The sequence below is a fragment of the Rhineura floridana genome, chromosome 1 (assembly GCF_030035675.1).
Source record: "Rhineura floridana isolate rRhiFlo1 chromosome 1, rRhiFlo1.hap2, whole genome shotgun sequence".
Taxonomy (NCBI): domain Eukaryota; kingdom Metazoa; phylum Chordata; class Lepidosauria; order Squamata; family Rhineuridae; genus Rhineura; species Rhineura floridana.
The window spans coordinates 106,684,973-106,705,650 of record NC_084480.1 but is presented as its reverse complement, the minus strand read 5'-3'; the positions used below and the strand labels follow the sequence as shown (position 1 = coordinate 106,705,650).

The 20,678-nt window shown below is 41.6% G+C and overlaps 1 protein-coding gene across 2 annotated transcripts; it reads left to right on the top strand.

Annotated features, from left to right (window-relative positions):
* Positions 1-837: 837 nt before the first annotated feature.
* Positions 838-20,606, top strand: FXN (frataxin). 2 transcript variants are annotated; one of them, XM_061628642.1, is made up of 5 exons: positions 838-1,097; positions 5,775-5,872; positions 11,591-11,750; positions 17,117-17,214; positions 18,617-20,606. In XM_061628642.1, the coding sequence occupies exons 1-5, from the start codon at positions 948-950 to the stop codon at positions 18,768-18,770; spliced, it is 660 nt and encodes a 219-aa protein (XP_061484626.1). In that variant the 5' UTR covers positions 838-947; the 3' UTR covers positions 18,771-20,606. The 2 variants fall into 2 exon arrangements, with proteins under 2 accessions (XP_061484626.1, XP_061484635.1); XM_061628651.1 differs by having other exon boundaries at positions 845-1,097; positions 11,591-11,711; positions 18,617-20,593.
* Positions 20,607-20,678: the final 72 nt, after the last annotated feature.

Sequence of the window (20,678 nt, the reverse complement as noted above, 5' to 3'; positions counted from 1 at the left end):
GAAGGCCAAACAAGAGATGGATTGATTCCATAAAGCAGTGGTTCTTAACCTGGGGTGCATGCACCCCCGGGGGTGTGAGACACTTTTTCTAGGGGTGCGAGGCCCAACCAAAGGTTTTGGAAAACTGTCATTTATCTTAGCTAAGTTACGACTAAAACACACATTAAAATAAAATAAAAAATGAACAGCATTTTTGCAGGGGGTGCATATTTTGGAAATCCAAGGGGTGCTGGCAGTGGAAAAGGTTAAGAACCACTGTCATAAAGGAAGCCACAGACCTGAACTTACAAGATCTGAACAGGGTGGTTTATGACAGATGCTCTTGGAGGTTGCTGATTCATAGGGTCGCCATAAGTCATAATTGACTTGAAGGCATATAACAACAAAATGTGGAACTGCATATGCTTAGAGATGTTGGTTTGGTTTTTTAAAAGTCAGGGTTGCCCCCCCCCAAATGTTTTTGTATGTTTTTTGCTCTAGCAAACCAGGACTGCAGAAGCAGTCATTAAGTCCAGTTGTCTAGCTGCACCAAGCTAGGATTTGACGGAAGGGCTCTGGAGACTGACAGCAAGTCCTCCAGACCTGACACACTTTATATCAGGGGTTCTTAACAGGTGATCCTTAGGGGGTTCATGAATGGGTTCAGGAGACTGTGAACCGGGCGCAAAACAACAACAATGCAATTAAATCAATTGTATGTATGTTTGTTTTGGGGGTTCCACAGCTTTCATCAGATTGTCCAAGGAGTCCGTGACCCAAAAAGGGTTAAGACCCACTCCTTTATATTTTGGAAACGTCAACTGGTTAAGTACCCGGGAACATTCTTCTGGATGTGCTTTGCTGCACCATGAGGGGGCAGCAGCGTGCCGCGCCTAGGTTTACTCTTGTGTTTAAAGGCAGGCGCTGCTGCAGAAAGCCGAGCCTTTTGTGGGCCTCGTAATGGTAACATGTGGAGGCCGGGAGCAGCCTATGTTCTTTCCGCAGCCTGCCGGATTGTAGCCCGGAATCGGCGGGAAGGCGTAGGGTGGTGGAAACAGGCCACGGCGGCGCCTGTCAGAGGAACAACTGCTGGTTTTTCCTTCCTTCTCAGCCAGCCGGTGAGTTTAGCCCTGCTGGAAATCAGTGGCGGGCTGAAGGCTACAAAGGCTCGGTATAAGCGACTTCTTTGAGAGGGACATCACCACCACCACCACCACCACCACCACCGAACGTATAGGATGTAGGAGGAAGGCAGGGAACGTATCTGTGGGAAAGTAACTGCGCCACCCGATAAGGAGCCTTCCCAGATCCCTCGGCGAGGGGACCTTAAAGTGATTTCCCGCCCTTTTCCTAGCGAAGCAGCCGCGGTTTCTTGCAGGGGTGCCTCAAATGTCGCCGTGGTCGAGAAGTGGATTCCTCCTGGCTTGTGCGGAGGAGGGATGGGGAATTTGTGACCTTCCAGATGTTCTTGGACTCCAACTCCCATCAGCCTCAGCTAGCATGGCCGCTGGTCAGGGATTACGGGAGTGGAGTCCAACATCATCTGGGAGGCCACAGCTTCCGCACTCCTGGTTAAAAGGAAAACGTTTCTTTGGTTCGCTACAATGGCAAATACATTTGCGGCATGTGAGCAAAAGGCGGGGGCGAGAGAAGTAGTTGTCCTCAATCGGGACGCCCCAAGGCTTGAAAGAACAAGCGGTTATTCTACATACTTGTAACTCTCGCGTTACGCTGCTGAAGAGTTAACAGAGCTCTTTGAGGAGTCTAGCTGCTAAGGTAAAGGCTGCGTTAACGTTCCTGCTGGGCGGCTGTGGGCGGAGTTCTGTGACGCTGGGGGAAAAAACCGTATAGGAATGTTGGTTAACCTGCCCATGTGGTGTCGGGGCGGGGGACTGGGAGACATGGACGCGTCACCAAATCAGGTGGTAGAGCCCTCGCAGAGAAGTGAATCTGGTGTCTCTTTCAAAGCTTATTGAGTTCTTGTGCGTTTGAATGTTGTTACCCGACCTTCACCAGAAGGGCCCAGGGCATGTCACAGCAATGTAAAATACAATATTAAAAGAGTTTAAAGCAAATTACTATCATATCGCCGAGGGAGGGAAAAGGTTGCTACTTGTAATGTCACTATTAAGTGCTCTATAAAATAGACGGGCATGCTTCTTGCATGGTGGTACTTCATAGAGCACTTAGTAGTAGGTAGGTTTGAATGGCGGAAACCACCAGCCTTCAGGAAACACTTCTGGGTGCACTGTAAAAATGCAGTGGTCACAACTTGCACCGCTGTTTGTACCATTTGCTGTTGTTATGTGCCTCCAAGTCGACTACGACTTATGGCGATCCTATGAATCAGCGACCTCCAAGAGCATCTGTCATGAACAACCCTGTTCAGATCTTGTAAGTTCAGGTCTGTGGCTTCTTTTATAGAATCAATCCATCTCTTGTTTGGCCTTTTTTTCTACTCCCTGCTGTTTTTCCAAGCATTATTATCTTTTCTAATGAATCATGTCTTCTCATTATGTGTCCAAAGTATAACCTCAGCTTCATCATTTTAGCTTCTAGTGATAGTTCTGGTTTAATTTGTTCTAACACCAATTATTTGTCTTTTTCACAGTCCATGGTATCCGCAAAGCTCTCCTCCAACACCACATTCCAAATGAGTTGATTTTTCTCTTATCTGCTTTTTTCACTGTCCAACTTTCACATCCATACATAGAGATCAGAAATACCATGGTCTGAATGATCCTGACTTTAGTGTTCAGTGATACATCTTTGCATTTGAGGACCTTTTCTAGTTCTCTCACAGCTGCCCTCCCCAGTCCTAGCCTTCTTCTGATTTCTTGACTATTGTCTCCATTTTGGTTAATGACTGTGCCGAGATATTGATAATCCTTGACAGTTCAGTGTCCTCATTGTCAACTGTAAAGTTACATAAATCTTCTGTTGTCATTACTTTAGTCTTTTTGACTTTCAGCTGTAGTTCTGCTTTTGTGCTTTCCTCTTTAACTTTCATCAGTATTCGTTTCAAATCATTACTGGTTTCTGCTAGTAGTATGGTATTGTCTGCATATCTTCAATTATTGATATTTCTTCCTCCAATTTTCACACCTCCTTCATCTTGGTCCAATCCTGCTTTCCATAGGATATGCTCTGCGTATAGATTAAATAATTAGGGTGATAAAATACACCCCTGTCTCACACCCTTCCTGATTGGGTACCAAGTGGTTTCTCCATATTCTGTCTTTACAGTAGCCTCTTGTCCAGAGTATAGGTTGCGCATCAGGACAATCAGATGCTGTGGCATCCCCATTTTTTTTAAAGCATTCCATAGTTTTTCATGATCTACACAGTCAAAGGCTTTGCTGTAATCTATAAAGCACAGGGTGATTTCCTTCTGAAATTCCTTGCTCCGTTCCATTATCCAACGTATGTTTGTGATAGGATCTCTGGTGCCTCTTCCCTTTCTAAATCCAGCTTGGACATCTGGCATTTCTCGCTCCATATATGGTAAGAGCCTTTGTTGTAGCATCTTGAGCATTACTTTACTTGTGTGGGATATTAAGGCAATAGTTTGATAGTTACTGCATTCCTTGGGATCCCCTTTCTTTGGAATTGGGATGTATATGGAACGCTTCTAGTCTATGGGCCATTGTTTAGTTTTTCATCTTTCTTGACAGATTTTTGTCAAACTTTGGACAGATTCGGTCTCAGTAGCTTGCAGCAACTCTGTTGGTATGCCATCTGTTCCTGGTGATTTGTTAAATTTGCCTGAATTTGTTCATTTTGCATAATTTAGGGTTGCAGTCCTAAGCACACATGCATAGGAATTGGCCCTATGAGGTTTACTTCTCCGTAAATATGCATAGGATCAGTTCTGGAAGGTATGAAGAGGTGAGTTAGGCACTGAATCCCTGCTTCTTGACCACTAGAGATCTAGCCCAGTTTTCCAAATTGTATAAAATTAATCGAGTGTTTAGTAGAACTGGCAGGAAGCATAACAGTGGTTCAATAAATACACTGCTATATTTGGAGCAGTTCCTTAATAATAATCTTTTGGTGCAGCATTGTGTAAAAAAGCTGATTAAACACAAAAAAGACAGAGAAGCTTCCTACCATTCCCCAAGGTTCATTCATTACAGGCAGCACCCATCTGTTTGTTTAATTTAGCACAGAAATAGGATTAGGTGATGACCATAGAGGGCCAGGGTTAATGGCATGAGTGCTGAAGTGGAAAGTTCTGCTGTGTCTCTAATGTTTTGGATGCTTCTGGTAATAGTGAGGGGGGGGATTGTCACTCCTACCCCCTCTTGATTTGCCCCCAAATTTCTCAAGAGAATATTTATGTTGATGCATGGGCAATGAAAGAGAAGCTTTACATAAGTCTCAGGAAACACTGAGTGTTCCAAACATTTCATAATTCTTCACCATGTCAATAACATGTAAGTATTCTGTTTGCTTTTTAGTATTACTTTTTAGTCTAAAATATTTTTAAACTCTGTTGCTAACTTGGTCTATTTAAAAACATGCAAAATATAACTTCAAGCAGCAAAATATTTCTAGCAGTTTAATTTCTAAGGTGAAAAAAATTCTGCTGTAAACATAGAGCACAGACTAAATCCAGTTATATATTTTGTTTGATCAAATAAATGTTATCCAGAAATTCTCTTTAAGCAGAGATATTCGGGGAGGGGAACAGCTGGTATAGCACGGTCGGGAGGAGAGCCTGGCTGGGAGTCCAGAGTCTGTGAGTTCAAATCTCTGCTCATGTCTCCTGGGTGTAAAGGGCCAGCTAAAAGATCACTCCCACAGTGAGTGGTTCAGGGGTTACGTGCTTGCCACCTGTGCAACTGTGGGCAAGCTGCATAGTCCCAAGGAGCCCAGTTGCCCCCCAGCTGGCAGTTGTGGATAAGGAAGGGGCTGGCTTGTGCAGCTGTGGCAAGCTAAGCAGGCCCTAGCCAGCTAGGGAGGACTAGCCTCAGAGGGAGGCAATGGTAAACCCCCTCCGAATACCACTTACCATGAAAACCCTATTCATAGGGTAGCCATAAGTCGGGATCGACTTGAAGGCAGTCCATTTTAATTTTCATTCAGGAAGGGAGGGGAAATGAAAAGAGACAAAAATGGTAAAAAAGATGAATGTTAACATATCTGAACTCCTTATTGGAATAATTAAAGTAAGTATTCCCTTGCGTGTTCTTGAAATGGATTGTTCATTGGCCTTGCTGAAGGATTGTGCTACATAGCCCTTCAAAAAGACAAGATTGGGAAGACTTTCAAAAATTCCAGCCATGTTTTGGTGTTAATCATGTGTTGATTTGCAGGGCACCTTTGCAGACCCCACAGATGTTTGGAAATAGACTAATGCCAAATAAAGTGGTTAGTATATTAACAAAGCTGAAAATGAATTTGGAAAGCACCCTGGATGAAAAGTCAGTTTCATATTGATAGAAGCAGAGAGATGGAATGAGTTTGCAAGGAGGATTGACTCTTACTTATTGAACAGCACATAATTTCCCTTAAGGCCTAAAAACATCAAATACTACTCATGGTCAGAGTATTTTATTTTTTAATTAAAAGTATGTATACTCCACCCTTCACCTGAATATCCAGGGCAGAAACCTATGCAGTCTAAAATTAAACAATAAGAATAAAACAGCATAAAACAAAATGCAGAAGAGTCCAGTCAGGACAAAATCACAACCCTGAAAATTATGTAGATTATTCATGGTGCTTGCACTTGTTCTTCTGCTGAAATATGTGATTTTCCACAAAGGTGTTTAAAACTTATTTCTTCACAGGATTCACAGCTGCGTTTTTTAGGCCATGTTCTTAAGGGCAAAGCCGAGAGTATTCAGCTTTCATTTGTAAGAAGTGCAGGAACTCTGGCTGACAAGAGGTAAGTTACATATAGAATTGGCCACCTAGTAATTCTAGGAACTTCCCAAACTTAAGTCAGTACCAAGGTCTGAAATTATCAAATGGCATTCCAAATGAACTCTAGGTTTTGCCATCTAAGGAAGAACAAAACCAAAGCCACTGCCCATGGTACCTGTATTGGGGTGCTAGTTGCTAATGTTGGGTCACTGTAAGTGAATAACAGTGCAGTGATGTATGCGTAATATACAACAAATTCATATTAACCTGCTACAGCATGCAACACATTCACACATGACCAGAACTTTGTTTTTGTTTCTCTTTTCTTTTTTGCAACTTTCCCAGTTTTAATATGAATGTTTTTTTAACAGTTACTACAGTGGAAGAGGGCTTTCTTAACTGTAGAAGGGGAATGGAGGTGCTGCAAGCGTCCACTTCCTCAAGATAATTATCTCTACAAGAACAGTCACATCACTGCACTTGTTAATATTAATTAATAACGCTTGCAGTGGAGAAAAATATCAATAGCTAATATCAATAGCCATATTGATTGATTGATTGATTGATTGATTGATTGATTGCATTTGTATACCGCCCCATAGCTGCAGCTCTCTGGGCGGTTTACAACAATTAAAAACAAATATACAAATTTAAAAACACATTTTTAAAAAGCAATTTAAAAACACATGCTAAAATGCCTGGGAGAAGAGGAACGCCTTGACTTGGCACCAAAAAGATAACAGTGTTGGCACCAGGCACACCTCATCAGAGAGATCATTCCATAATTTGGGGGCCGCCACTGAGAAGGCCCTCTCCCTTGTTGCCAGACTCCCAGATTCCCTCAGAGTAGGCACCCGGAGGAGGACCTTTGCTGTTGAGCATAGCGTACAGGTGGGTTTGTGTCGGGAGAGGCGTTCCATCAGGTGTTGTGGTCCTAAGCCGTGTAAGGCTTTATAGGTTAAAACCAGCACCTTGAATCGAGCTCGGAAACATACAGGCAGTCAATGCAAGCGGGCCAGAATTGGTTTTATATGTTCAAACCGTCTGGTCCCTGTTACCAATCTGGCTGCTGCATTTTGCACAAGCTGCAGTTTCTGAACCGTCTTCAAAGGCAGCACCACGTAGAGCGCATTGCAGTAATCTAACTTGGAGGTTTGCAGAGCATGGACCACTGAAGCCAGGTTATCCCTGTCCAGATAGGGGCGTAGCTGGGCCACCAACTGAAGTTGGTAGAAGGCACTCCGTGCCACCGAGGCTACCTGAGCCTCAAGTGACAGAGATGGTTCTAGGAGAACCCCCAAGCTATGAATCTGCTCTTACAGGGGGAGTGCAACCCCATCCAGGACAGGTTGAACATCCACCATCCGTTCAGAAGAACCACCCACTAGCAGCATCTCAGTCTTGTCTGGATTGAGCCTCAGTTTATTAGCCCTCATCCAGTCCATTGTCACAGCCAGGCACTGGTTCAGCACATTGACAGCCTCACCTGAAGAAGATGAAAAGGAGAAATAGAGCTGCGTGTCATCAGCATAATGATGGCAATGCACTCCAAAGCTCCGGATGACCGCACCCAACAGTTTCATGTAGATGTTGAACAGCATGGGGGACAGAACTGACCCCTGTGGAACCCCACATTGGAGAGTCCAGGGTGCCGAGAAATGTTCCCCAAGCACCACCTTCTGGAGGCGACCCACCAAGTAGGAGCGGAACCACCGCCATGCAGTCCCTCTCGCTCTCAACTCAGCCAGCCCTCCCAGAAGGATACCATGGTTGATAGTATAAAAAGCCGCTGAGAGATCAAGGAGAATCAACAGAGTCACACTCCTCCTGTCTCTCTCCCGACAGAGGTCATCATACAGGGTGACCAAGGCTGTTTCCATGCCAAAACCAGGCCTGAAACCTGACTGAAATGGATCCAGATAATCGGTCTCGTCCAAGAGTGTCTGGAGCTGGCCTGCCACCACTCATTCAAGGACCTTGTCCAGGAATGGAACATTTGCTACTTGCCTATAGTTAAGATTTTCTGGGTCCAGGGAGGGTCTCTTCAGGAGTGGTCTCACTACCACCTTTTTCAGGCAGCCAGGGACCACCCCCTCTCACAGAGAGGCATTAATCACTTCCCTGGACCAGCCGGCTGTTCCATCCCTGCTAGCTTTTATTAGCCAAGAAGGTCAAGGATCCAGCACAGAAGTGGTTGCAGGAACCTGTCCAACCACCTTGTCAACGTCCTCAAGCTGTACCAACTGAAACTCATCCAAGAAATTGGGACAAGGCTGTGCTCTGGATACCTCACTTGATTCACCTGCTATAACACTGGAGACTAAGTCCTGGCGGATGCTAAAGATTTTATTCTGGAAGTGCCTAGCAAATTCATTACAGCGGGCCTCAGATGGTTCTACCATGTCCTTGGGGCCAGGGTGTAATAGCCCCCGGACAATTTTGAAGAGCTTCGCTGGGCGGCAGATTGATGATTTGATAGTGACAGCAAAATATTGTTTTTTTGCTGCCCTCACTGCCCCTAAATACAGCTTACCATAGGCACTTACCAGTGTGTAATTGTATCCACTGGGAGTTCGTCTCCATCTGCACTCAAGCACTCTCCTATATTGTTTCATTGCTGTCAGCTCTGGGGTATACAGTAGGGCCCTGCTTATACGGTGGGTCAGGGACCAGGCCCCTGCTGTAAAGCATAAATCACAGTAGAGCGGAACCCATTGACTATAATGCGTCGCGTCGCAAAATGCAGCAAAAGTGCAAAATTGGCTTTAAAACGGGGAATTTCCCCTAATTGAAAGCTGCTGCATCAGCGGAACGCCGGAAAACGGAACGCCGTAAAGTGGGGCCCTACTGTATCATGGAGCCATACGAGCTGTACACATGTCAACCACCCGGGTCATTTCTGTATTCCACAGTTCAACCAGGGTTTCGACAGGAGCACAAGCCCTATCAGCCGGAAAACTCCCCAGAGCCCTTTGGAAACCATCCGGATCTATTAGTCTCTGGGGGCGGACCAACTTAATAGGTCTCCCACCCTTAACAAAATAGCAAAATACGCTCATCCGTTAAGAGGTGAAGAGGGTGGATTTCCATGCGATTGCCTGCATTTCTGACATTTGTTGTGTTACCCACTTTTGACTGGTTCTTACATTAGGGAAGTGCCACTCCCCTATCATTTCATCCCAAGCAATGCTGATGTGGGAAATAAGCTCATTGTTGTCCTCTGCCACATGATCTTGTTTGTTCCAATGTTTGTTCTCATGTTACCAGAACAGACTGGGATGGAGCCATGGATTAGGGGCAACCGTGGCACACTGGTATTGTAAAAAACTGGGCTTAGACCTCACATAGGTTTTCAGATAGTTCAATTGAACATCTTTGGGGTACAAATCATTGGAAAACTCCTGTAAAAACTTTTGTAAAATGAATGAAAGAATCCATTAATAGTTTGTTGTGAAACTACATCAGAAATATAAAGAGCTAAAGGATTACTTCAGGTTAAAACAAATTTCCTTCTAAACTGTTGCAAAAGCTTCCTTTGCAGTCTCTTGAAATTGTGGTGTTTATTATTTTTTAATGTGATGTATCAAACAGTGACCATTTGTCAATTATACAGCCACAAGAATGGCTGTATACTATAGCCACTGTGGATTTTTTGCATTCCAAAATGTTAAATTGAAAATACCCCCCATGCCATTCGGCTGCTTCCCATAAGCTCATTTCAAAACAAAACCTTAATAAACTTATAGTCCTGAAGTCAGAAACGCTTGCTTAACAACCCTTTTAAGTTTTCGTGGTGATACACAAAACACTCAGAGAATCGAGAGTTCAAAGTGTAAAATGGGGGGGGGGGAATCCAGACCACTGTTAGACTTTTTTGTCAGTGGTCTCATAATTTGTTGAAATTAATTAAAAATCAGTCATGTTCACAGAGTACGTGTAATCCTCTTACTGACCTTGCCCCATACTCTGACCTTCATCTTCTGTAGTTTAAAGGTTAAAAAAATGTCTGGCTGATTTTTAATTAATTTAAGAAATTTAACATTGAAGTCAATGATAAGTGTGGATGTACTCAGTAAGAACCAACTGTAAGTGTTCTAAAAGCCAGACTCACAGCTGTTTGGCTTGGCTAATCAGGGGGCCACACCCATACCAGATATTTATTTCACTTTAGGTAGTCATGGCTTCCCCCAAAGAATCCTGGGAAGTGTAGTTTGTGAAGGGTGCTGAGAGTTATTAGGAGACTCCAATTCCCCTGATAGATCTCCAGTGGTCAGAGTAGTTTAACAGTCAGGACATTTTCTGGGCATTGTAGCTCTGTGAGGGGAATAGGGCATAGTGCAGTCTTTCTTCCTACTGGGGGCACATTTTAATTGGAAGTCTCCATATGCCTCCATTTGGTACTGTAAATTATTTTTATTTATTTCTAGGCTGTTTTCCTGGCAATGTCTGTCCAAAGCGACTTACAGCAGTAAAAAAAAAGCATGAGAGACTCAATAATACAAAGAATAAAATCCAACCAGTTCATCAGAAATCAAAAGGCTAATAAAACATAGCATAGTTAACAGTTGCCACAATCCAACTAATAAAATAGTACTCGGGGGGAAGACTAATAAAAAAAGCTGTACCATTAAAACCTTCCAGAATTCCTAGAGAATTGTAGCCCTTTGCAGGTTTACTGGGAAGGAGTTGCAAAGCCATGGGATTCCCATGAAGAAGATGTTCTTCCTTGTTGCCACCCACTTCACAGACACAGAGGATGGACACACCAAGAGGGCCTCTGATTAAGATCTCAGTGCATGGGTAGGATGGTACCAGTGCAAGTAATCCAACAAAAAGGAAGTAGTCCCAAGAAAACAGAATGTGATGTGATGATGGTTTTAAATATCCCAACCTCATTCTTCCTTTTTCCTCTTCTGTAGGCTGTGAGTTGCACAGCCTGTGGTTCCTCATGACTGCCATGCAGATGAGCAGGTCCTTATGATCTGGGCACAGGCACACCACAGTCCTTCAGCAACAGCCCACATAAAAACACCCTAGGTAGAATGGCAAGACTTCCTGGGAATTATCATTTGGCAACTGTTTCTATCCTTGTGTTTAGACTTGGGTTTATTTCATTTTACCATTCATTTTCCTCTTGCAATATGTAGTAGATTTCTTGGTATGATCTATTGGTTTATAAGGTGCTGCTGCTAAATTGGGTAGCAGGTCTCTGAAAAATTGTTTGCAATACTACACACATACACACACACACACACACTATTTCTAAGATGGCACCTACAAAATGCTCATGCATCATATAAAAAGGTGCTTTCTTTATACCTATTATATCTACATTTATGTAGAATTAGTTAATCAACTAACAATGCAATCCTAATCATATCTACTCAAAAGCAAGTCATATTGAATTCAATGGGCTGACTTCCATGTAAGTGGCGTTAAAATTGTAGCCTAAGAATTCTTAATCAGGGGGCTGTCTAATTATTTTGAATGAAAGTTACTCAGTAATGTGTGGTGAATTAAATTTCAGCTAAATAAAATCTCTAGGCTATACAGATCTAATTGTTCTTATTTACTGCAAATTTCTGAAATAGTTACTAGATCAGTATGTGTCAGTAACAAACATTTTTAATTTAGCTTGTGTTTTTTCTGGGCTTTCTTGTACTCAGTGTTGCACTATTATTATAGTTTTGTTTTAAGAAGGTAAAATCTGAGTAAATCTTTCTTTACATGACTTTTGCAGCTCATTAGATGAAACTACATACGAAAAACTTGCTGAAGAAACCCTACAGTCATTAACAGAATTCTTTGAGGATCTGGCAGACAAGCCTTTTACTCCTGAAGATTATGATGTCTCCTTTGCGGTATATTATTACTTCTATTGCTTTTTACAGGCTCTTTTGGTATGTTCTAACCTTTTCTTTAGCCAGCTTCTAAATTTCTTCTGTGGCAGCTTAGATTGGAGATCACGCTACTGTTTAAGAATTCCATAGCTGTTCTTTAAGGCAGTGTTCTTCAAGCATTTTGAAATCCAGGGCTAACCCATCATATGCTCCAAACTTGTCACATTGTCTTAGAAACTTATAAACTATCCTGGGTATACCTAGCAAGCATCTAAATTCCCCAGTACTGCTTCTGCATCACATGTCTGGCTCTAACATCCCACTTAGCTCAAACAACTTGCTTCACTTAATTCCCTCCCACACATCTATTGCCTTTCTCACTGCCACGTATTTTCTATGCTGAGATAATCAGTTTCTTCAAACCCCAGGATTTGCAACCCAACTTTTCCAATTCAACAGTCCCAGTGTGGTTTTGATTCATGCCTTGGTAAAGTCTTGCAATAAGATGTGTACGCATACTAATGTAAAACTTAGCTCTCCCTCAAGTTTAAGAAACACTGTTTTGCATAAAGAGCTAGTTGCATGATAGGACCACAAGGTGGCACAACTGGAAAATAGCTGAAACAATTGTGATACCATGATCTCAATTATGCTAGAAATAAACGCTCATCTAAAACTTAATCCTGTCAGTAGGAATCGTTAAGATATATGCAGCCAAAATAACCATATGTTATATTAGAAATGTGTGAAGTAGAACATGTAGCTTATTTTTCCAATGGTGTTTGTGAATCAATGTGTGATAGTTCCTGAGAGCTTGCTTTGATTTATTTAACATACATTAGTACAGTTAATACTTTTTTCTTATGAACCTGATATATATTGAAAAACTGTAATGAACATTTGATTAAATACCTCAAACAGCTGCATGGTCTTATTAGTGCTCATATATACATACATATGACAAAAACAATATGCTATGAAGTAATGTCAAATGTTTGTACAATGCCTTGCAAAAGTACTCGGACCTCTGACCAATGCTCTCATATTACTGAATTACAAATGGTACATTGTAATTTAGTTCTGTAATATTTTATTTTGAAACACTGAAACTCAAAATCAATTATTGTAAGGTGACATTGGTATTATGTTGGGAAATGTTTGTAAGAAACATAAACTGAAACATGTTGCTTGCATAAGTATTCAGCCACCACACATCAATATTTGGTAGTTCCACCTTTCACTGCAATAACAGCTTTAAGTCTTTTGGAGTAAATATGTACCAGCTTTGCACACAGTGTTGGGGGGATTTTGGCCCATTCTTCTTGGCAGATTTGCTCCAGGTCATTCAGGTTGGTTGGACGTCGCTTGTGGACCGCAATCTTCAAAGAGCGTAACAGATTCACAATGGGATTGAGATCAGGACTTTGACTGGGCCGCTTTAGACAGTCACCTTTTTGTTCTCGAGCCACTCCAGTGTTGCTTTGGCCTTGTGCTTGGGATCATTGTCCTGCTAAAAAGTGAATTTCCTCCCAAGCTTCAATTTTTAGTGTACTGAAGTGGGTTCTCTTGTTGATGGTGGCGGTTGTTGCGTGAAACAACACGTTACTTTGGAGTTAAGTTGAGCAAGAAACTTCACAGAGGCTTGAGAAAGGTTTAAGAGTCTTTACTAAGACATTATGGCCAAAGGCTTAAGAGTAAATACATGTAGAGTTTCTTCAGTCACCCCCCTTCTGGTGCATCTCTCTCCAAAGGTAAACACAGAAGACAACCTCTCAGTTCAGAGGCAATATACAGAAGACACAACTTACAGACTCTGTTAGAACTTTCCCAGTTGCTATCTCACGTTACCATGACAACCGCTGGCCTTGGATGTCTGCTCTCTCTCAGGCCAGGAGATAACAGTGTTACTTCTCCAAACTTGCAGGCTTTATGGAAAACTACTAGAGACAGTAATGCCTATGAGTCAACAATCCAACATCTCTTGCAGTATTTCCCTGTATCTTGCTCCATTCATTCTTCCTTCAATTTTAACAAGATGCCAAGTCCCTGCTAATGACAAGCATCCCCAGAGCATGGTGGTGCCACCACCATACTTCACTGTAGGGATGGTGTGTCTTGAGGCATGGGCAGTGTTAGGTTGGCGCCACACCTAGCACTTTGAGTTTTGACCAAAAAGCTCTATTTTGGTCTCATCTGACCACAAAACCTTTTCCCACATCACAGCTGGGGCACTCTCATGGTTTCTGGCAAACTCCAGCCATGCTTTCCGATGGTACTTTTTGAGTAACGGCTTCTTTCTTGCCACCATCCCATACAGGCCAGTGTTATGCAGAGCTCTTGATATGGCTGACTGGTGCACCATTACTCCACTCCCATCCACTGAACTCTGTAGCTCCTTCAAAGTGATTGTTGGCCTCTCTGTGGCTTCTCTCACAAGTCCCCTTCCTGTTTGAGCATTGAGCTTTGAGGGACAGCCTTTTCTTAGCAGTGCCTGGGTGTGATGCAGCTTCCACTTCCTGATTATTGATCCAACTTGGATATTATTTTGTACCCTTTTCCTAATTATGCATTTGTATTACATTATCTCTCACTTCTGTAGAATGGTCTTTGGTCTTCATTTTCCTTCAGATCCACAGCCTGACCAATGATACTTCAACAATGGGGTTTTTATCCTGACAATGTGACAGCAACTTTAATTATTCATAGGTGGAGGCCAGTGTTAAGGTAATGTGTCCTCAATAGGGCAGTTTCTTTCATTTGTGTAAACTGGGAGCTTCCACAGCACAGGGGTTGAATACTTATGCAAGCAACATGCTTCAGTTTTTTATGTTTCTTACAAACATTTCCCAACATAAATCGATATCACCTTTCAATAATTGATTTTGAGTTTCAGTGTTTCAAAATAAAATATCATACAGAACGAAATTACAATGTACCATTTGTAATTCAGTAATATGAAAGCATTGGTCAGGGGTCTGAGTACTTTTGCAAGGCACTGTATGTGGGGTTCATGCTTTTTTAAATTAAGAGTAATGTGATGATGGGTAAAGTTTATTTACAATACTTGATGTATGGCATCTAGCGTGATACTGGTAGATGCCAATGAATGTTTGAAAATGTGTTACATGATATAGTTGTCAGGAAGAGCATGCTGTAATTTGCTATGAAGAAATATAGGATCATATGGGGGGGAAATCAACTCATTTGAAATGTGGCGTTGGAGGAGAGCCTTGCAGATACCATGGACCGCAAAAAAGACAAATAATTGGGTGTTGGAACAAATTAAACCAGCACTATCACTAGCAGCTACAGTGATGAAACGGATGTTATCATACTTTGGACACATAATGAGAAGACATGATTTACTAGAAAATACAATAATGCTGGGAAAAACAGAAGGGAGTAAAAAAAGAGGAAGACCAAACAAGAGATGCATTAATTCCATATAGGAAGCCACAGACCTGAACTTACAAGATCTGAACAGGGCAGTTTATAACAGATGCTATTGGAGGTCGCTGATTCATAGCATCACCATAAGTTGTAATCGACATGAAGGCACATAACACAATATAGAATCTGGAAAACTTTCAGTTGGCTTTGAAGTGGTTTACCATTTTGTTTATTTTACAAAGACATTTAAATGCTGCTGTTCGGCCTTAAATAGTAGCTCAAAGTAAAACAGTTTGAATATAATATATTACAATAAAACCAGGAAGGGATAAAAGAGTCAAAGCACAATCAACAAAGGAGACAGAACATCAAACCAAACGAAAAATTAGGTGAAATCTTAAAATAAAAAAGTCTTGACAGTTTGGCTAAAACTTAAAAGGAAGGGTGCCAAACAAGCTGAATTTAACCATGTAAGATTGTGTAAGGGTGATATGGGTGGTGCTGTTAATATCTGAAGTAACCCGAATTATTATCTGAAAAGCCTTTTTCAGAATTGTGGTGCTCAAAGATCTGCAGAGGCCCATTTCCCCCCCAAAAGTTAGTTGCATAGCACATTTGGGGATGTATTTGTGACATAGGGCTGATGTACTGAGTAACTATTCCACCAGACTATGTGTTGCACCTTCCTTTTCTCTCTGTAATCCCAGCTTGAGATAAGTATTCTTCTTAAACTGCAATTGAGGCCTAACTGCATCTATGTTCATTCCTGTCAAAACCTGACTAGAAAAGGGAAGGATGAAAGAAAGGCCAGAGAGAGAACCCCAGTAGGCAATGGGCTTAATGAGTTTAGACTGTTTGTTGCAAATTTCAGGTTTAAAATGTTACCATTGGAACTAAAAAAAATGAACCGTGAAAGCTGTGCAGTTGGTCTCCCAAATAACACTGTGAAAAGCTCAAAGGAACACAAATTCTGATAAAAAGACATTCCCTTAGACAGTGCTCTGTAATTTAGATATGTGACCTATAATAAATCTCTGCCTTTTAAAAAGAACAACATTCTGGACATATAATTTAATAAGTGGACATTAAATCAGAGATGTAGATTTGAGATGCACACATTAGCAGGTTTCCCCCACCCCTGTACAGGAACCTCAGGCCTGGGGTCTGAATGCAGTCCTTCAGGCCTCTCTGTCTTGGGACTCTCCCCAGGCCTCACACCCTCCTCAGCCACACTTCTTATTCCCAGGCCACCCCCCTCTGCAGCCCTACTTCATATCATTCTTGAGTGTTTTTTGCCTGGCTGAAATGTGTCCTTAAACTCCAATAATAGTTCTTGGTTTCTTGGATAGAAAGGGGTGTTTGAGTATGTATAGAAACCAGCGACTGGACAAAGCTGAAATTACATTTATTTGCCAATTTTTGCTTTTGCTCCTGCCTGCCAAAGGCATGTGGAAGGTTGCCCAGATGGGAAAATGGCCCTCTGTCTGAAAAAGGTTCTCCACCCTTGGTCAACAGTTTTTGTTTCATTTTTAAGGTTAGACTGTAGTAAATGAAGGGGCATTAAAATTCACATAGAGTTAGTTTTCTACTTCTGAATGACCTATTCTGGTTCAGAGTGTTATCAGTCTATTACCTTATGGATGAGATTCTTAAGTTATAGCGTGCATGAATTTAGTTTCCAGAGAGAGGTCGGAAGATCCACTTTTACTACTATTTGGCCCTCCTAAAAAATATGATGCTGTTCATATATGGACCCTTTCTTATTCGTGAGAGCATAGAATATGTACAAATACAAAATTCAATTTGAATAAGAGGTAATAATCGTTTATTTGTACCTATCTGAACAATATATTTAATAATTTATTGCTTTTATATTTTATGTGTAAAATCCTAATAAATTATTTCTAGTCTCACCCTGTGATTTCTGCTTAATGTAAATATATATATATATTTCAAGGTCTTTGCTAAACAATAAATTATAGGAATTTTGCTACAAGCCAGATTTTTTGGTTTGTTTTTTTCCCCTTATTATGTAGACTGGAGTGTTAACAGTTAAATTGGGTGGAAGCATGGGAACGTATGTGATTAACAAGCAGACACCAAACAAACAGATATGGCTTTCCTCTCCAACCAGGTAAGCAAGTGTCTGCAGGTTAGGATGCTCTGAAAATTTAAAGTTGAACTGAAAAATCTCCTAGCTCAAATTTATTAATGATTGATTCATTTCATACACTTTGGAAACGTCATATATAGCAAAATTATAATTGTAATGTGCTGGGAAGGTGTTATAATCCTTTTTTTTCCCCTGGGCCCCTTGGAACTATTGGGATTACTTACTTTTTTTGTGGGTGGTAGTGTTATTCATTACACTATGCTTTTGGTGAATGACTGACACTCTATAGTGCACTGGTCTTACAATTAGTTGGGGAGTGCTGATATTGTATTGCATCTCTTGAATGGTTATTAGCAAGCAGTAACTGGGCTAACTGAAGCTATGTTGCTGTGCAGTAAAGAGCAGGTTTTAAATAAGTTAAAATGAAAAATCTGTCTAAGCCAGTGTTAGGCTTGGGTAAAATAAAAGTATTCATTTACTTCAGGATGGGGAGACTTTTTCAGCCTGAGGACCACATTCCCTTCTGGGCAGCCTTCCAAGAGCCACTTGTCAGTGGTGGGCAGGGACAGAAGCAAAAGTGGGTAGAACAACAAATACAAATTTTACCTTTGTACAGTCAGTTGGTTTCTATGCACACTCACACACTCTTTGTCCTCCACCTAGACAAGCAAGAGGAATGATCAGAGTTCAAGGACACATTCCAGCCAGACAAACAGGGTCAATGTGGCCTGAAGCGAGTTCCGTGAGCTAGATAGAGAGGCCTGGAGTGCCTCATTTGGCCCCTGGACCTGAGGCTCCCACCACAATGTACTTTCTAGAATATTGCAGAAATTGGCAACCCAGTTTTCACTGCTATTCAATTAAGTGGGGCCAGTTCAGGCAAACCACCCTGAGGTTCAGATCATTAGGAGCAAATGAAAATTAAAACAAGTGTAAAAAAGCAAGCATCAAATTGTAGCTGCCACTGGTAGCAAAAAGCTAGTAGGGCTGCTGAACGTCAGGGAAAGAGGGGAAAGCACCAAAGTAGTGTTCTTTCTGAGTACTGCCATAGTAGAATAGCTACATGCTAACTCACTTTCCTGTGGTCAGGAAGAATAATGCACTTAGGTGACATGCTGCTGTATTTTTCACCTCTGCCTAGTGGCAGAGTCAGGGCTGCCCTAGAACTTAGGCAACATGTTTATTAAAATGTTAAAGCGATTCCCAGCATTTTAGAAATATATTGATTTTTCTCTGCCCTAATTCACTCCATGCCAAGCAGTTTGCTTTTAGCCATTCCATAAATCATACTGTTTAATGCAAATAGTGGGTAGTTGCGGTAGATGTTTCACGTGACCGTTTCCAGCATGTATACCTTTCTGTAACATTTTGTAGGTATTTACATTTTGACCTTGTTCTCAGTCATGTTCTTGTTCTTTCACAGTGGCCCCAAGCGTTACGACTGGATTGGGAAAACCTGGGTTTATTCTCACGACAGAGTCTCTCTTCACGAACTACTGGCAACAGAATTTTCTGTTGCATTAGAAACCAAACTAGACTTATCAGCTTTAGCACATGCCGCAAGAGAATATTCTTGATAATATCTATCTGAAAGAATTCAGACTTTGAACTTAGACCCACAGTCTCACACACACACACTTTCTTAATGTACTAATCCAAACTTAAGTTCTGCAGAGTGTTTTTTATAAAATCAATTTTACTGTGAAACAGTGTATAAACAATATTTTCTCTTATAAATTTACATGCTTGTGTATTTTTTCCTTCCTGTTGTTCATTTTGCAGGCATAGCCACTGCTGCCTAGTCTATTAACTAGAATTAAGGATGACATTTGGAACTACTGTTAGATAATGCTGAAAACCATTTCTGCAAGATGTTAGTATACTTGTAGAGGTGTGCTATTTACATTAAGTTTGCCAGCACAATGGAGTGGGAAACCTGGTCTACAGCACTCTGATGTCAGCAGCTCTTTAATAGTGAAAGCATCGTGATTGGCTTACTGAAACCGCAAGCCCAGTACACCACATTATGTCCCTCTCCATAGATGAGGTGTAGGGAACCTTTGGCCCTCCAGATGTTGCTGAACTACTACTCCTGTCAGCCCTAGGAAGTTTGGCTAATGACTGGAGATTATGGAAGTTACAGTTTAGCAGCATCTGGAACTTGGAAGGCAGAAGGTTCCCTACACCTGACATACGTGTTACCACGTACAGTAATTTATCAGAGGCCTCCACATTAGCCCCTCCAACAGTTCTGCTAAAAGTGAATTTGGTCAGTAGGGGTACTGTTCTGTTCCGAGTGAAGCATAGTATCTACCTACCTATTTCACATACAGAACCGGAAGAGTTGAGTCCTTGTTACTCTCCTCCTTTAAACAAGGGGAATTGGGAATTAATGGATTAACAATGAACGACTTGTAAGAATAGTGGGTTTAGTAGTAGATTATTGATAGTGTAACATTTTGATAATTTCAAAGCACAGCCAAATTTTAGGATGTTTACAAATATTTTTTCTTTACTAACATTAGCATTCATTGTTGAAAAATTATTTTAAACACGGAGTTGTATCCAGTGGCGCTTTACACTAGTGAAAAGCACTTCAACTTAAGCAAGGTGATTTATACCAGTCTATCCTATCTACTACAGCCCTCTACACCATACCACTTACTAGTGTCTATATGCGGGGAGCTTTTCAGGCAGCTGCAATGGGTAGGAGGGATTTTGGCAAAAATTAAATGTCCTGCCTTGCATGAGCAGAATTTCTTTCTACTAGTGCAAAAACACCACTGGATACAACCTGTTATCTAATTAGGCATCATACACAGAGAATTATATCCAGTGTAGTGCTAAGTAACTATTCCATAAGCACAAGAATATCTGCTTGCACAACTGAACGTTTCCCCCCTCTCTTCTACCCATGTGCACCCCGCACTCTCTCCCACATCTGCTCTGGAGGGCTGGGAAACCCCCAGAAAAGATTTAGGAGGCATGCAGGGGCAGGAGGGGGGAAGTTCCATTGCGCAAGCAGATATCCTTGTGCTGACAGCATGCATTAGCTGGATACCGCCCAGAATAATTGTGTTGGTTCTTAACCTGTAGCTACTTATAGTTGAAGAATGAATGCACGTTTGAAACTGAACTCAGGTAAACCTGAAATAATGGGTAGCCGACACTGTAACCCATATGGAGTGGAGATGGCTGCCCTTGACAACATCTGGCTTTCCCCAATTAGATTCTTTGCCTTGTGGTGCTTCTGTATCCATCGCTATGACTAGTATTTTCAAGCTGTAGCAATCGTGAGGAAATAAAAATATTCCTAACTTGTGAAACATCTGTGATCTTTTATCTTAAATTCTGACCTGGCTATAGTGATGCTTGAGGAATTTGATCTTTGCAAACTGACTTGAACCACACTGCCTGTGAATTGGAATGCAGTTATCCTTCAGATTTTGCACTTCTCTGAATTTTATGATGTAGTTCTTGGCTCA

Excerpts from the sequence above, each read along its gene's own strand:
- FXN (XM_061628642.1), top strand. The coding sequence starts at position 948 with ATGTGGAGGCCGGGAGCAGCCTATGTTCTTTCCGCAGCCTGCCGGATT. Across the intron at positions 1,098-5,774 it reads CCTTCCTTCTCAGCCAGCCG|GATTCACAGCTGCGTTTTTT; the intron begins GTGAGTTTAGCC and ends ATTTCTTCACAG. Across the intron at positions 5,873-11,590 it reads GGAACTCTGGCTGACAAGAG|CTCATTAGATGAAACTACAT; the intron begins GTAAGTTACATA and ends TGACTTTTGCAG.